This window comes from Triticum aestivum, chromosome 7B (assembly GCF_018294505.1).
Source record: "Triticum aestivum cultivar Chinese Spring chromosome 7B, IWGSC CS RefSeq v2.1, whole genome shotgun sequence".
NCBI classification, from domain to species: Eukaryota; Viridiplantae; Streptophyta; class Magnoliopsida; order Poales; family Poaceae; genus Triticum; species Triticum aestivum.
The window spans coordinates 88488701-88507695 of record NC_057813.1 but is presented as its reverse complement, the minus strand read 5'-3'; the positions used below and the strand labels follow the sequence as shown (position 1 = coordinate 88507695).

Below are 18995 nucleotides of genomic sequence, written 5' to 3'. Positions count from 1 at the left end.
ATTGTTTTATTATAGGGTCTTGTTGACACCGTCGTTGCTGGCTAGTCACGCGGTGATCGGATTGGCAAGAGAATCGTGCTTCCACGTACATTTCCTGGTGGTGACCGTGACATGCAGCGCAGGTTTCTGGATGCGATGGCAATAGTTCAACGTTGGGGTAAACCGGATTATTTTGTTACGATGACATGCAATCCCTACTGGGAGGAGATAACGCAGGAATTGTTGCCTGGATAGCTGCCACAAGACCGCCCAGACCTTGTGGCAAGAGTATACAGAGCTAAGCAACGAAATATGATGGACTTACTAACTAAGGGTAAGCATTTTGGAGAAGTCGCAGCTTATGTACATGTCACAGAGTTTCAGAAGCGAGGTCTCCCGCATGAGCATATACTTCTAATCATGAAAGCAAAAAGCAAGTTAAGGACCCTAGATGACTATGATCAGGTGATATCTGCAGAGATACCCGACAAAAAGAAATATCCTGTCCTCCATGATCTGGTAGTCAAACACATGTTGCACGGCCCATGTGGTGCACTCCAGAAAAGTTGCCATTGCATGATAGATGGACAATGTCGATTTCATTACCCGCGAGATTTCTGTGATGCTACATTACAAGGGAAAGACTCATATCCCATCTATAGAAGGAGGGACAACGGGGTTCGAGTAAGGATCAGAGGAGCAGATTTGGACAATAGATGGGTGGTCCCTTACAACCCCTTTCTGCTTATGAAATACAACTATCACATAAATGTTGAAGCATGCTCGAGCATCAAGGCAGCCAAGTACTTATTCAAGTACATCTACAAAGGGCATGATAAGGCATCATTTGCATTCGAGCAGGATACAGTCGCATTTAAGGGTTATGAAAATCTGGAAGATGTTGTCGCTCGCCCAACTTCTTCCAAATCCATGCTTACCGAGTACTTTGAGATGAATAAGAAGTATCCAGCGGCACGAAAATGGCTGTACAGAGAGTTCCCAGAACATTATAGATGGATTGCCGCTAATAAAAAATGGCAAACGAGAAGAAGTAAGAGATCACAGATTGGAAGACTGGTGTATGCACACCCTGCTGAAGGAGAGAGGTACTACTTGCGGGTGCTCCTAAGTCATGTTCGAGGTGCCACTTCATTTGATGATTTAAAAACAGTAAATGGCAAGCCATGCACTTCCTTCAGAGAGGCATGTGAGCATAGGCCTCATTGAGCATGACAGGACACTGGATGATTGCATGACGGAGGCAACAACATTTCAAATGCCTTCTGCTCTTAGACGGTTGTTTGCGACTATACTGGTATTCTGTGAGGCAACACAAATCCGTCAATTGTGGGACAAACATCTACCATCGATGGCTAAAGATTACCGCCACACTGAGTCGAACGAGGCAACACTTGAGCAGATGGTCCTTAGAGATGTCAGGGATCTGGTGCAATCCATGGGTAAGGATATTAAAATGTATGGACTTCCAGATCTGGTTGACACAGATGGTTCTTCTGACGCCGAGTATAGAGAGGTAACAGAGGAGAGACAAGTTAGAGTTGACCAAGAGCATCTACATCTACTTAGTTGTTTGAATAGTGAACAACTGGATGGTTTCAACGACATAATGGATCATGTGACGAACCAAAAAAGCCAGATATTTTTTTTGATGGTCCAGGAGGCATTGGGAAGACGTACCTGTACAAGGCATTGCTTGCGAAGGTCCGTTCGATGGGCCTAATAGCGATCGCAACTGCTACATCAGGTATAGCGGCATCAATAGTGCCTGGAGGCCAGACTGCCCACTCCAGGTTCAAAATTCCAATCAAGCTCACTGACAACAGCATGTGTGGTTTCACAAAGCAGAGTGGTACGGAAGAGTTGCTTAAACATGCGTCCTTGATAATTTGGGATGAAGTTGCTATGACAAAGCGTCAAGCAGTTAAGACGCTTGACAGATCGCTACAAGATATAATGGAATGTCCTCTGCCGTTTGGTGGAAAGGTTGTTGTCTTTGGTGGGGATTTCAGGCAGGTCCTCCCCATTGTTACACGTGGGACAAGAGCACAGATCACGGATGCTACACTATTGAGATCCTATCTGTGGGATAAGATCAGCAAGATACGCCTAACGCGCAATATGCAGGCACAGGCGGACCCTTGATTCTCCGAATACCTCCTAAGGATTGGCAATGGAACAAGAAACTATTGGTGACGACTATGTGCGTCTCCCTGAAGACATTGTGATTGGTTATACTGAGGACGAAGAACCTATTAACAAGCTCACCGAAGATGTCTTCCCATCCCTGCACACCAATGCTAGGTCGAGGGAGTACATGAGCAAACGTGCAATTCTCTCGACCAAAAACGAGCATGTGGATGACCTAAATGACAAGATGATCTCTAGGTTTCCGGGAGAAGAAAAGGTATACCATAGCTTTGACTCTATCGAGGATGACTTCCAGAATAATTACACGATTGATTTTTTGAACTCCATCACACCAAATGGCTTCCCCCCCCCCCATGTCTTGAGAGTAAAAATCAACTGCCCGGTCATTTTGCTACGGAACCTCGACCCTCATAATGGCTTGTGTAATGGAACACGGCTTATGATCAGAGCCTTCCAGGATAATGCAACCGATGCGGAGATTGTTGGTGGCCAGCATGCTGGAAAGAGGGTGTTCATACCTAGGATCCCTATGTCGCCATCGGAGGACACCTCACTTCCCTTCAAGCTTAAGAGAAAACAATTCCCCATCCGCCTGAGTTTTGCGATGACCATTAACAAGGCACAGGGTCAAACCATCCCGAATGTCGGTATTTACCTTCCCGAACCTGTTTTCTCACATTGCCAGCTATATGTTGCATTGTCAAGGGGTGTGTCAAGAAAGACGACACGAATTTTAGCCAAGCCTAACAAGGTGGTTGATAAATCTGGGAAGAGCACCAAAAACATGGTCTACAGAGATGTTTTAGAGGGGTGAGGCAGGTACGGTCTTTCGTGTATTCTTTACACCTTTGCTTTTGTATCTATATAACTAATTCTCGACCTAACACTTTTCTTTCCTTTTATTTTCAGGTCTTGTTAGGGACAGAGTGTGAAGCTTCCTTTACTTTGCGGTGGATATGAATGATACAATAAACCAGGCGCCAGATTAGCCATATTAGGGAACAGTCTATGTTGTATTCTGTGCTATCTAAATATACTGTAGCATTCTGTTCTGTTGAAGATGTTCTCGAACGCCAAAGTGTCCTGCAATCTTTGAACCCCTTTCACTTTCTTTCATGTAAAGTTTTTCTGAAGATGTCTCCGGCTGTTGAGTAACTTAACTTATGTTAGCTATGTCATATATTTGTGATGAAAACTGCAAGAGTCTATGAGATTTGCAGAATGTAGTGAACTTGAGAGGCATTATTACTACTGTATGAACATGGGTCATTCCCGAATCTGTGGTACATGAGCTAACATGCTTTCATTTTTCAGAAAGACAATAGAATATTAGATGGCTTTAGGTTCGCTTCAGTGTTTACCTGAAAATTGGGGACATCAACAGGCGCGGAATCAATTATGGAACCCTTAATCTCCTGCACCGCTGAAGGATCTTGCCGCTGCAAATTGACATCAGGATGACCACACATTACTAAACACCGAGTCGAAAAAACAGACAGTAGAATAGGTACAAGATCGTTCCAAGCAAAGCAATCTTTACCCACAGGATCCCCTTGACTTGCCTTACAGACTTGACACTGTCTCACATTCTTGGAACAACTTAAAGCACTTCAATGGCCCCTCCTATCAAGCACGGCCGCTGAGGATACATTAACTAGCTAGCAAGACAAATGATACAAGAATTATATTTCTATACAGAGAGGTAAACTCTATGTCTATAAAAAAAGGTAAGAGAAAGCACACAAAAGTATCGATGAAACGTTCCGATGAGCTGAACCCAATAATTCTATATAAAAATGTATTACGAAAATAACTCCTTTAATTTTGTATGTGTGGGGTATAAAAAAATAGGGCCTGAGATAAACGAGGAAGCGTGGAGCCTGAGATACTCTTGCTCCTCAATGAGTACTCATGCAGGTCAGCCCTGCAAATACCACCAAGGTAGTTCAGTTAACCCAGGTGTGGTATATGGATGATGGTTTCTTTCATATAAGAAATTATGTACGAAAAATGATTACATTAATTCTGTATATGCGTCAGGTATAAAAAAGCAAAAAAAAAAAGGGCCTGAGATAAATCAAAGGAAAGATGTCGGCCCTGAGATAACGACCACGATTCCTTTCCTGCACACGCTATGGAAATCCTTCCCGTGATTTCCGCCTTACATATTGCCTACAACTAACGATCTCTCGATCAGGAGCACAAAGAACCAACAGGTTTTGCACCGTAGGGTATTGTTCCAGCTCTCCATCCTCTCTCCCAAGCCGCATCCTCACACCCCTCCACCGCGCCGGCCTCCTCCACCGCATGTCTCTCCAGCCTGCCGTACACATCTCTCCGTGGTGAACTACCATCTTCCTCTATGTCTGCGTCGCAATCCCTGGTGAGCTCTGCGGATCAATCTGCCATCATCGTGGTAATGATATCTCTCTATAAGGGCAACCTGGTGCATGTAGCTCCCGCTTGCGCAGGGTCCAGGGAAGGGTCCGACCACTTTGGGTCTATAGTATGCAGCCTTTCCCTACATTTCTGTAAGAGGCTGTTTCCAGGACTTGAACCCATGACCTCATGGTCACAAGGCAGCAGCTTTATCACTGCTCCAAGGCTCCCCTTCTAATGATATCTCTCTATGATTACACAATATTCACGATTTCACATCTAGAAGGCAATATGGTCACTAGAGGGGATCCAACAAAGTGAATCAACATGCTTTGTTTGCCCCCACAAAATTACTAAGATGCTCTGTGTGCCTAAGGAAATTCCTATTACTGCATCCACCTGATTACTTGACAGAATAGTCACCCAAGTGACTCTCAAAAAGTTGACTGGATAATAAAACAAACAAATACATATTGAAATTTAATTGGAAAAAATGTCCTCATACCACTATGTTAAGAACATATGCAGATATGTGCATCTAGGTGTGATGTAGAAATAAGAATGAGACTAATGTTAACTGCGTGCTAATAATAAATGGTTGGGATTTCAGGAAAACACCAACAAGGGAGCCAAGGACGAGGATATGAACCACGAGTCAACAAAGGCATCACAAGATCAAGAAATCATGGATGATACGGAAAATATGCAGATTGATCAGGTGCTACCCTAAGACAAGCATACAAACCCCGATGCAACAAAGGCGCTTTTTATTTTCACATGTCATTATTATTCTTATTCTGGCAGGACGAAATAATATGTATTTTGTACTAGATTGTCATACATACAATTCTTTACTCACATGAATAATATCTTCTCTTTTGTAAGTACTGGATAATATTGTCTTATTGTGTGTTCCAGTTACCAAGTGAGGGAGAATCAAATGGAATAGCCAACAAAGATGAATATCTTCTCTTTTATAAATACTGGATAATATTGTATTATTGTGTGTTCCAGTTACTAAGTGAGGGAGAATCAAATGGAATAGCCAACAAAGATGAAGTGGAGAAAAATAAGAGAACGCAGTCCACTGATTCCGAGGTGACAAAGACATCTATTCCTTTCCAACTATATGTCCCAAATAGTTCTAACTATAATTATATAAATTACTGCATATGTATTATTCTTTGTCACCTCGCTCTCAGGAATTAACCTTCAACAAAACAAGTGAAGAAATGCAGCCAGATCAGGACGAGCAATTAGCACAAACATTCGGCACCAAGGGGACAGAAACTATAGGGGACAAGCTGGCAGATTCAACTGGAATAGCCGACAAAGATGGAGTGGAGAAAAATGAAAGCACACAGTCCACTAATTCCGAGGTGACAGAGGCGTCTTTTATTTTCCAACTATGTCCCAAATAGTTATAATTCTAATTATATCCTGCATACGGATTATTTTTTGTAATGTTGCTCTCAGGAATTAACCTTTAACCAAACAAGTAAACAAATGTAACCAGCTCATGAAGACAAATTAGCACAAACATTCGGCACCGAAGGGGCAGAAACTATAAGGGGCAAGCTGGCAGAATCAAATGGAATAGACAACAAAGATGAAGTGGAGAAAGAGAAGGGCACGCAGGACACTGATTCTGAAGTCTCCGAATTGACACAGGCATCTTCTCCAAATATGTCCCAGATAGTTCTAATTCTTAATTATATTATTAATCCTTTATTAATCCTGCATACAGATCATTCTTTGTAATGTTGCTCCCAGGAATTAACCAACAACGAAACAAGTGAACAAATGGAAGCCCCTAAGGACGAAGAATTAGAACAAACGTCCGGCAGGGAAGGGGCAGAAATTATAGTACACAAGCTGGCAATGCCTGTGCAGACAGGGAAGCCTGTCCGACTGCATAACAAACCTAAGAAGGCACAAGACTACATGGCCGCTCCAGAAGGCACGGACAAATCCTTCTATGCCCTGCTTTTGCTAAATTTATTTTTGTGGTCATTATTAATAAATTTTGTTACTTACATCATGATATATTATGCCTGTTTTTGCTACATTTAATTTCTATGCCCTGCTTTTGCTACATTTATTTTCTTTGTTATTACTAAATGTTGTTACTTACATCATGATAGATTACGTCTGCACCGGCGATGATTGGTCCGTGATTGAAAATATCATGTCTGAACCAAACGATAAAAGAAATTTAGTGAGCATCGAGGACTCACATCTCAAAAGACGACACTTAGAACGTCTATTACTCCCCGAAGAATTTCTTGGCGACGAAGTAAGTATATGTAGCTTTCAGACAAGACTATGCTATTTTAACATGAGTTTCTATTCTCTCCTCTCACTAAGGTGTGAACTTCATATTGCAGATCATAGACGCATACATACATTGCATAAGTGCTAAAGAGCATCTACAGATGAGGTCAGGTGGAAGTGTGTTCTTAGAGAGTGCATGCATCTCTAAGATGAAGGAATTTAGCTCTATACGGGATGACGCACCAAGATGGGTATTAAACAGAGCTATAACTTATTTGGAACATGATATGGTGAGTCTCAGTTCCATATAAATGTTTGTATAGATGGGACCTAAACTAACAAAAACCCTATTTTCAGATATACATTCCAGTTAACATTGAACACTTCCATTGGTACCTAGCAGTTATAAATGTCGGGCAGCGATGCATCCAGGTGCTCGACTCGCTAGGCCCAGGAATGAGCCGCAAAGACCTCACCGCTATGGTTAGTCATTAGTCCCACTACACCATCTTTTGATAACACGATTTCTATTATTGTTCGGTTGTGATGCTAATACTTTTTCATTTATTCATTCAACAGCTCAAAGGACTAGAAAATGTATTCGAATATGCATCGCTTCAAGTGGAACTAAAAACTGATAAGTGGAAAGACTTAAACATCTCATCATGGCCAAGGGAAGAGTGTATTAAGAGCAAACTACAAATAGACTGGTATACCTCCTAACTCAAAGGCTCAAAGTAATTGACTTCCGAAGACTCTGAATTTAGGCTTATTTTGACAGCAATCTGTAGGAGGAATTAGTTTAAATAAGCATGGAGTAGTTTAACATTCTTGAAAGCAAGTTGGGCACACATCTTACTGAATTTAGGCTCATCTTGAAAGCAAAGTTTTGATAGTTTTTTAGCTTTGACATACAATTTTGACAGTTTGGGGACAGATTTAGTCACTGAACCAATTATGACTGGCACATCATTAAAATTTAGTCTCAATATCTGAATTTCTATCTCTGGACCATGTGGCGGCAAGCAAGCAAACTAAATTGGTAAACAGTACAATGTACAACTGATTCAGCACTAAAGGCCGACAGTGATAGCACCAAGCGAAATTCAGTAATTATAACCAGCAAATCATTAAACTTAGTCTGAATATCTCAATTCTATCTCTGGACCATGTGGCTGTAGGCAAGCAAATTAAATTAGTAAACAGTGCAATGCCTATCTCATTGAACACTAGGGCCTGAGAGCAACTAGATTCAGTCAAGCATGCAAGTGAATCTAGAGTAGCAGAAAAATCAGGGAACCAGACCTATGAAATCAAAACGAGAGAGAGGTAGAGGGAGGCTTGACCTTGGATTGCTGCTGCCCCATGGCTGGGCATCATCCCGTGAGAGAAGCCTCACTCCTCCTCTCCCTACATCAAGTTGGTGCAGGTGCGTGGTGAGTTGGAGGCTGGCTGCATCCATTGGCGTGTTGAGGTCTCCTGCAGCCCAGCACGAACACCAACAGAGCAACAAGGTGTGAGGAACCCGCATACACAGCTGTAGAATTGAATCAAATAGAGAGGGGAGGCGGGAGGTGGTGCACTTTTTCCTTGAGTGAGTGCTGCTAAAAATCCATGGCTGGGTGTCTTCATCCTCCTCTCTGTGCATAGAGTCCAGTTGCTGCGTGCGTGAGGCAGGAACGTACATCTCATCTCAGGGAAGGGAAGAAGAAGAAATCCAAGAGGAGAGGAGAAGGGGGCGGACTTGTATGTCGTCGGGGTAGCCTTCCTGTCCCGGAGCCACAGGGTAAGGTCGCCGGAGCCAGACGGAGCAGATCCAGCGCCGGCGCACGCGGATCCAGCGCTTCCTCGCCCAGCAGCACCATCAGCGGCAGATAAAAATTCAACCTTTGACCTACGGGGTGTGAGAGAGCGGCCACGCTGGTGACGAAGGGGAGGGCAGCCTGACCAGGGAGCGCCGACGGTGGTGACGAAGGGGAGGGGGCGGCCTGACCAAGGAGCGCTGGCTATGGTGGAGAGAATGGGGAACGGAGGAGATTGTGAGGGAGTGGTGGGGAACTATCTAGAGAAGAATCTGAGGCGGCAGTGGAGATGATGACTGACGGTTTTTTTAGAAATCTGACGTTTTTTCTTAATACTACTATGTAGAGTACTGTACTAGTAGTGACGGGAGAGATTGTGATTGATCACAGCCTTGTCCGAACCAAAAAAGAAGTTGTCTTATTTTTATCGGTCGTGTCCGATTCACCTCACATTATATTAATAAAAATCCATTATTTTTATAGTCATAATCATTTGATGTTTTAATAGGTTTCCTTTATAAATAATATCTAAAAAAGTTGAAAAAAATACTAGTAAAAAACACATTCGATATATCTGAATTTTATGTGAGGAAATGAGTATGAGTAAATAAATTCAAACACTAAGCAAAAGCTTTGATGTTTTCTTGATTATTAAGAAGATTGTCCAGTTAATAATGGAAAACCAAACACACACTAGGTTGGGGGCTGTCAGAGTGGGCGTAGGTGATGGGGAGCAAGGCGGCCATGGGGAGGAAGAGGGCGGTGACGACAGAGTGACACGACGGCGACGGAGACAGGGCAGTGACGACGAAGCGACACATCGGCGACGGGGAGAGGGCGGTGGGTAGTGGAGCGGTGGGGAACAAGAGCGAGTGGGGACTGGGGAGTGACTGGTCTGCGTGAGCGCGGGGGTAATTTCGAAACACTGGTAAAATGCGTAACGTGACGAAATGTGTACTAGGAATCGTCTAGCGACCTATATTTTGGAACAGATAGAGTACTACTAATATATAAGCCAGTGACCCATTGTAAGTGAGTGTGGCATTTTTTCCAAACAAAATAAAAATATCTTTAAATTTCAAAGGGCATGTCCGGTTCACATGCTGCATGGGTGAGATTTTTGTTTTCATCGCTGCTTGTTACGGTCATGATCATTGGATGATTTCAAAAAATAATATGAATCCCTATAAAAATGATGACAATTTATTGAGTATATTTAAGTTTTGTAATCATGCAGGTCATCTTGTGGTCTGTGGATGATAAATTTTATGGAGTACTTCACAGGAGTAATTTTGTCTGATATTCCTACACAGGTACATTTCACTGTGTATCATTATACTTATTCTATGTTATATCACTATTTAACTCTTATTACTACTTTAATAGAAACATATGACAGATTTTAGAACAAAACTAGCTGTCATTTTAGTGGACTCGGAATTGAATGATGATAATATAAGAAATCGAGACATTGAAGATGACGAAAACAACATAGATCCCACGGAATGTATGATTCTGGATAGACCTCCTGAGAATTTCAAAACATCAAATACATCAGGAGAAGTCAAGCTCATCTCGCGGTCATTTATCCTTTCACCGTTTGTCAATCCAACAAATGATGATTTAATAGATGAACTTTGCTTGTTCATCGGTATGGTTGATGATGTCGCTCTACTAGAGTAAGCTATATTTTTTAGTTCATTTTGTATTCCAATAAATTACTTTGATGTCAATATAATGACAGAATTTCGATTTTACAGGAGCGAATGGGTGAAAAGCTCTGATCCGTACCCTATTAGCTTAAATTTGAGACAAATAAAAAACATATTGAACAATGATGAATACATGGATATCCATTGCTTTAATATGGATGTGCGGATATTAGCGCGCCACGAAAACAACATACTGAACTTTTGTGTAAGTTACTATAATCATGTATTACATTTTTTTCTCATTGCACTAATATTTTCTCATTCTTATTTTAGTCGATGTTCCACTATGCACAAAGTCATCGTGAAAATATGGAAATTGCTACATTGAGACGGTTGTTTCATAGCTGGCCTGACAGTAATGATTACCATATCTCACAATGTGATGAGGTAAGATTTAAATTTTTCATCTTTAACAGTGCTTTATTTGGTCTTAATTAATATCACATGTATTTCTAAACTATTTCATCATTGCAGATTTTATTGCCTTGGTGTATGTTTGGGCTATTTCTATTGTTTGTGTTGGATCAAAATAAAAAGGTTGTCTCAATTTTTGATCCGTTACCAATACCTACTTTGGGGAATAACGTACTTCAAATTGTGGCCGACAACCTAAACCTCGCGCTTGAAGTTGCAAACCCTGCATTCAAGGATGATATCTCTAAATGGGAATCCTTAGTTTCTGTTGCTCCAACAAACTCACACTGGTGTGAATCTTTTAAACGCATTACAATATTAATTGATTCATTCAACACACATTATGTGTTTATTTCATACATGTAGTGCCCTATCCGGTTATTTGGTTTTTAATTACATGCACTCATTGTGCGATGGAAAACTATATTTTCCCATACCCAAGGTGAGTGTTTACACCATGCTTATTTCTATACACATTGCGCATGCAACTTGTTATAACAATGTTGTATAATGCATATGTAGGATGGGTTTCAGCCGAGGAAGCAATTTTTGGTGCATATTTTAAAGTACGAAGAGAATGAAGCTCAAAACAACATCCCATACATTGAACGAAGCATCATTGATCGCATCCATAGATGGACCTTTATTGCTTCAAAAGATGTACCTTCAAGACATGCTTAGTTGCGGGTTTTAAAATATATTTTTTGTAACAATTATAATACATTTATTATGTGATATTGAATTTTAGGCGGAGACATGTTTCCGGATCATGTGTTACACACGCGCTCATATGGTTGTGCATAAGAAACACTTAAATGGCTCGGTAAAAGAACTCACTAAATAAAAAATTAAATCCAGAATAGATGTTTTTACTATAGACTATGATACATGTGTTGGATCAGAAATATGTCACACTTTTTGAAAATACAATTTGAGTGACATGATAACATTTTGTAGCAATCTGATACCATGTTAACTTGTTTTGTTTGAGACGTGCGTTGCACGTGCATGCTTACTAGTGTGAACAAAGGACCGTTACTGTTCTTTACAGTATTGTGTGGGTGTACAGAACCAAGTTTCGGTGGAACACAAATATTTACTTAAACATGAGGTAAAACTTTATCAGACGACTGCACATGATATTTGCCAATGCATTGGACCTCATATAATATAGCATGTTTAAGTAGATTGGTATTTCAGGGTTGTGTTTTAGAAATTGGTGGTAGTTTGAGGTTGTAAATGAACTTCCCTCTAGATATTTTGGGCAAAAACAACCTCAAAGGGTGGTGATTTTTCTGTAAATTTCTCGAGAAAAATGATATAACAGAAAAGAAAAGTATGAGAAGAGAGATTTGTTTGCGCTAGTCCCAAACTCGAGATAGGTTTTTATACTCCGGTGTGCTCCTTTTCAGTGTACACTGCACTAGTCCGTTACAGTGTGCTGTCGGTACACTGTAAAGTGCCCTAATTAAATTTAGATTAGTGCCGATACTTTAGATTTGATTTGGTGACGCACCTCCCAAAAACTCATCCGACGACCGCAGGGACGCATGGAGCCGTGTTTCCATGGTTCCACCGAAGATTCCACCACTCTTTCTACATAGTATATAGATCCTGTACGCCGCCGTCGTCAGATCACGCACCACGGCAGTAGTGGCCCAGCGACCAATGCTGCGACGGGACGTCGAGGCAGGCAGTGAAACCGTAGCGGTGCCACCGAGGAAGACGCGGCAGCGCTCGGCCGGCTCGGTCGCGGGCCACTGGCTGCGCCACGCCGAGGCGGCGGCGCCGGCGTGCATCAGGCGTCCGATGAAAGGGCTCGACCGCAGGCCCAGGCGGTGGGGATGCGCGGCCAACGCCGTGCTCCTGGCCTTCATCATCACCGTGCCGTCAATGGTCGTCTTCTTCGGCGCGCGCACCAGCGCGCCGGCGGTGTGGATCAACGCCGCCAACGCCTTACGCCTAGGTAGGCTGCTAGCTAGCTCCCCTGTCCTGTGAGAGGCCATGTCCAATCAGGAGGACATTAGTCAGAGCTAAATAATTACTGACGATTTCATTTGTTGTGTCTGGCAATGGCAGGATCAGCACCAGCGCGTGACAGGCTTCTCGGCGGCCTCCTGGCCGACGGCGTCGACGAGAGATCTTGCCACAGCAGGCACCAATCGGCCATGTACCGCCGGAGAGCCGGCAGGCAGCCCTCCCCGTACCTCGTCTCCAAGCTGCGGCAGCACGAGGCCCTGCAAAGACGCTGCGGCCCGGGCACCGCGGCCTACAGCCACGCCCAGGAGCAGCTCAGGTCGGGGAAGAGCCACGCCAGCGTCGGGTCACCGGAGTGCAAGTACCTGGTCTCCATATCGTACCGTGGCCTCGGCAACCGGATCCTGGCCACGGCGTCGGCGTTCCTCTATGCGGTGCTCACCGACCGCGTCCTCCTCGTCGACCCCAGCAACGAGATGGGCGAGCTGTTCTGCGAGCCATTCCCCGGCACGACGTGGTTGCTGCCGCCGGACTTCCCGCTGACGAGCTACACCAACTTCAGCATCCAGACGGCCGAGAGCCACGCGAACATGGTGAAGAACAAGGTGATCAGCACCGTCGACGTCGCGCAGGGGCTACCGGCGTTCGCGTACATTCACCTCGACCACGACGCCACTGGGGAAGACAAGCAATTCTACTGCGACGAGGACCAGAGGGTTCTCCGGGACATCCAGTGGTTGGTGATGAGGACGGACAGCTACATCGTGCCGGGGCTGTTCCTGGTCATGGCCTTCCAGGAGGAGCTCGACATGCTCTTCCCGGAGCCGGACACCGTGTTCCACCACCTCGGCCGCTACCTGTTCCACCCCAGCAACCACGTCTGGGGCCTCGTCACGCGCTACCACGACGCCTACCTCGCGGCGGCGCACCAGCGGGTCGGCATCCAGGTGCGCGTCTTCGGCAGTGCCCCGAACTCGCCGGAGCTCCTGGAGCAGATCACCACGTGCGCGCAGAAGGAGGGTCTGCTTCCGGAGCTGCTCACCGCGGGAGCGCCCGCCGCCACCACGTCGCCGCCTTTCCGGAGGAGGTCCAAGGCCGTCCTCGTGACCTCCCTGAAGGCCTGGTACTACGACAAGCTCAAGAGCATGTACTGGGAGCATGCGACCGTGACCGGCGAGGCGGTGGGCGTGCACCAGCCAAGCCACGAGGAGTACCAGCACTTCGGCGCCAGGTCGCACGACACCAAGGCGTGGGCGGAGATATATCTGCTGAGCCTCACCGACGTGCTGGTCACCAGCGGCGGGTCGACGTTCGGGTACGTGGCGCAGGGCCTCAGCGGCCTCACGCCGTGGGTGATGTTCAAGCCGGACAACGGCTCTGTGGTGCCCAACCCGCCCTGCGGCCGGGACGTGTCCATGGAGCCGTGCTTCCACGCGCCGCCGTTCTACGACTGCAGGATCAAGCAGGGGGCGGACACCGGCAAGATCGTGCCGCAGGTGCAGCATTGCATAGACGTGGCCTGGGGCTTAAAGGTTGTTCCTCCTAATACATAACATGGTCACACTTTGTATACTTTTGCCGGCAACCATTCCATCGAGCGAAACCTGGTGGCGTGTGCGGCAACTCTATAATTTTATAAAGGGTTCAAGATTTCACTACTTATGTTTGCTTAAACCTCCTTGCTAGGTCTACTGACAAATTGAGTAATATTAGTAGTACACCGTGCGTTGCTACGGGCTACAATGCATACAAATAAATCAAACAAATGGTTATATCCAAGGTCAAATCTTATTCCTCGTACATCCGAGCATGTTAGGACATTAAGCAAGCTCCACAAAATTTAACCGTCTGGATAGTCCCCCCCCGGGCTACAATGCATACAAATAAATCACACAAATGGTCATATCCAAGGTCAAATCTTATTCCTCATACATCCGAGCATGTTAGGACATTAAGCAAGCTCCACAAAATTTAACCGTCTGGATAGTCCGGACCCCCCCCCCCCCCACAATCCAACCCATATATTATCCCAACATGCTGTCCCAACACGAAAACCCCACCCCACGACGCACACTTACCTTTCTTGTCGGACATTCCACTTACCGCTCGGATTCCCGTCTTAACAGGACATTTCTCGCTGGGGCCCTCGTTATTAACTCTTGAAGCAACCAACAACCCTTCTATCCTAACCAAAAAATTGTACGGCTTGATGAAAATAATATATGGACCGCTCGCTCATGATGTTTGTTGCAAAGAATCTCGCATGAAATGTTATACATATGTCACATTGGTTCACTATCCTATCTATAATGTCGTGACAGTAGTTTAGAAACTCTCCTAGCACTCCAAATACCGGCAACAAAATCACCAAATATATAGCATCCGCAGCTACCATGAAATAGGACACTAAACAACATTTGCAGCAAGCAATCAATTTATGCACCAAGCACACTGAGCAGAAGCAACAAGCTATCAAGATTTCTTCTACTCACAGAACTGACAAATGTGACTAACTCTGTAAGAAGCTTTGCCTTCAGAACCTAAAAATGGTGTAGTCCCATCACTACTTCAGCCGCTCTCTGATCTCAATAGAAAACATGGAGATCGTCTAAAAAACATAGTACACTTCGGCTGCACTTAAATAAGCTTGCTAAAAAAAACTTCTCAAGTGACGTAAGAAAAAATATAAGTAACTTCCACTTAACAGTCGCATCATTTGACTTATAGATTTTCAGTTAGCATGGCAACGGAAGTGAGTCTATTGATTAAATTACATAGTTCATTGTTAAATGCTAAACACGGATTTAGAAGAGTTTCCAATGCTCATCTGTCAAATATGCTACTGTATACTTAGAGCATCTCCAGCCGCCCCCCGAGGAGCCTTTTTTCTCTGCCGACAATGCAAAAAGGGCAAAAAATGGCCCAGCCGTGCCCCCCAAGCCCCCCCAAACAATTTAAAAAAGGCTCACCCTGTATCCACTGCTAGTAGTGTCTATAAAAGAGCTCTTTTTCCCTACATCGGTGAGTTAATACTTTGATCTCTACCAACTGGAAGCACAGATAACTATATTTAAAAACAGGAACATCTGCTATCTTCATGAGTAAATAAACAGTAAAAAGTAGATGACCAAACCCAAATATTTTCATGAATGTTACAGGTCATTTTTGTTAATGTGTAAGTACATCAAACATGTTCTAACAAGCAGGAAAATTGTAGAAACATTCAAATGATGAGCAGTTCCTAATTCCTATCATGGAATCACTGCATGATGCATTGCACTGAGCACCTTCTGTGTGATATGGAGATGGGCAGAGGCAAAGATCAAGGAATTAAAATTCGAAAAGAATAAATAAGCTATCAGTAAGCCAATAGAAATCGACACAGAAAAAATAAATAAGTTTACTTCAGTAGCCGATAGGGATCGACGCATTTGGAGACATAACTACCACAACAAAGATTCCATCGTTGTAATAATAGCCTTAGTGCTGAATTATACTCCTTAAAATATGTCTCGGGCATTTTCTTCAAGTACCTTGTAGGCAACAAGAATGACAATGATTCTAGGGAATGAAATTCTCTCGCAAATAATCTGACTTGTATTGTAAATTCACCTAGCTGTATGAAAATCAAAACCAATCATTAAATAGGTTATCCAAAGAATTGATAAACAGACTTTAAGAGCGGAAGTGTTTTAACCTGAACTTCCAAGAAATCATCAGAGCAGAAGTGGTTTCCCTCCCATCAATAAACTTCCAGGTGAACAGGAGAAGCATGACCATAGAGAATCATATCTGAATACCTTAATAGAGAGTCATAACTGTCCCTGGCAATAGCACATCTCTTTGTCCCTCCTATATTCTTCAATCACATCAGAATACTAAAATTGACCATATATCGTTTTCAAGAGAACAAAAATGATCGATCAAGCAATTGGTCTAATTCAAAAGTTTGTGTCCTTCATTCTCATAATCGTCAGTCTTCTTAACCAACTTCTTCTTGCAATACAACATCTTTCTCCCAGCCCTCAACCCCATCCATCTTCATTCATAACACCATTTTTTAACCCTCTTTTCAAAATCAATCAGGTGAATATTTGAGAGCAGTAATTTGATCTCCCTCCTTATTGATTAGTAGACATAATATAACATTAAATCTTTCCATGTGCAGTTGCTGGCAACCTCTGTCATTTAGTGAAGAGGTGGTAGCTGTGGTGTCAGCAAAAAAATTAAAAATAATAATGCATTGATGTATTGCAAGTTTCTTGAGACCAATATAATAGCTTTGAAGATTTCCTACACCAATCCCGGCCTCATGGCATTCCAGACAGCCTATGTAGATGAAGCAAGTGCAACCATATCTTGTAAAAGAAAGATATATCAGCTTCACAAAGGTACTCCTGAAAATATCTCAATTAAAAATACACATCTCTCTATGGTTCCACCTTCATCATAATGTTACCGTCATATGGAAGAAAGATATATATTACAAATATCATCCATATGTCAGTCAAAGGCTGAACAATTACTATTATGAAATACAAAAATATTAGACGTGATGGAAGATGGTTTCAAAAACACCAACGACACGCACTCGTATTTTAAAGTCTTCATACTATAGAGTTATCTCCCTGCAAGTTATGTGTGCTAAATAATCACAACACTTGGATAGCACCTACACATGGGATTATATATTCAATTCACATAATCAGTTCTTCTGCTTCTATAAATTAAGAATTGCATAAAAAAAGTACGTGTCTATCTAGTAGTACTCCCTCCGTCCGAAAAGCTTGTCCCTCAAATGGATGTATCTAGCACCAAGTTAGTGCTAGATACATCCATTTAAGGGACAAGCTTGGGACAAGCTTTTTCAGACAGAGGAAGTATAAGATAAGGATTTGAATTGTTGACGCAAGGCCGGTGGAGCCGTGCATGGTCCACTTGCAAAGTGCTTTCGAGCATGGACGTCGTGCACATAGTGCAAAGCTGGCTGAAGGAGTCAATAGATTGGATCCCGGCAAGACTGCACATACTTGACGTTGGCTGCCCCTACCTTGATTGATTCCCATGCTGGCAAGGTTGCACACATAGAGGAAGACTCGATGGATTCTTGCCGGCTAGAAACGAACAAAAGCAAGCACGCAGGTGATGCCTATTTCTTTGCAACAGATGCGTGTCGCCTGACGCAATGGGGGAATACAATATGTATATAGTGATTTTACCTCAATAGATATTTTGGTAGCTCCACTCCATTAGTATGAAATTTGTGATGTTGAAAACCTGAAAAAAAGGAAAATAATGATCTCAGTGGCAATTGTGTCAGCTGTTGAATAGGTACGACATTTATTTCAGGATTAACACTGTTCTCTCCCATTGAACAATGGCTTGAATTCTTTCAAGAGAGAACCATACAGTAAAAAGCTTCAGAACACAATGTACTCTGAATCAGGTCATATTCAGGCCATATACATCGAGCTTATACTACCAAAAAATATCAGCTAGAAATCTAGCAAGTATCTTCAAGGATCAAGAACATGAAAGAGGAATAATGACGAAAGAATATTGAATCAATATTTTTTTTACAATGTCATGAACCTGGTGCCAACGGCGTACTCGCAGCGGCCGATGAGCCTTTGGCCACTGCCTACACTGCGCTCGCGCACGCCGCTTCGCTGCTGCCGCAAGCACCGGCCACACTCCCCGCCGCAAGCAGCCGAAATGATGGAACTCCATGCCATCATAAGCCATTCCAGATGTTGAATTAAGGCTAGTACGACATCCCATATTTGAGGATTGCACCCGGAAGATTGCACTCAACACGCCAGTTGAAACCAAGATTAATAATACAGATACAAAGAAAACAAAGATAAGCAGGAATAGGATGTTGATGGCCTGCTCATCTTGGTCCCTCTAGACCCAAAAAGTTCGTTACCTTTGTAGAAAAAAGATTTTTTGGTTCCCCTGGTATCTAGCACCAGCGACAATTTCCTATTGTGGCGACACCCCGACATGGCCCTACTTAAGCTCCTTCTCGTTCTTGCTTTGGTTCCGGTCCGGCAAACCATACCATATTCCAAATATTTTTACACTGTAGCATACTAAAAGTTCTCATGTCTTCCAGTACATTATCTTTTGTAGAATCATCATATATAGCTCTTAGTCTATGTCCTCCCAACCTAATGCAAAATGAACAAAATCAGATATCTATACATCAGTACACAACTTAGCATATACTCCCGCCGTCCCATAATATAAGAACATTTTTTAAGCTATATCATGGGAGGGAGTAGTA

At 43.3% G+C, this 18995-nt stretch overlaps 1 protein-coding gene across 1 annotated transcript; it reads left to right on the top strand.

Annotated features, from left to right (window-relative positions):
- The first annotated feature begins 12385 nt into the window (after positions 1-12385).
- Positions 12386-14364, top strand: LOC123160203 (fucosyltransferase 2). The gene is made up of 2 exons (XM_044578014.1): positions 12386-12695; positions 12809-14364. The coding sequence occupies exons 1-2, from the start codon at positions 12398-12400 to the stop codon at positions 14257-14259; spliced, it is 1749 nt and encodes a 582-aa protein (XP_044433949.1). The 5' UTR covers positions 12386-12397; the 3' UTR covers positions 14260-14364.
- Positions 14365-18995: the final 4631 nt, after the last annotated feature.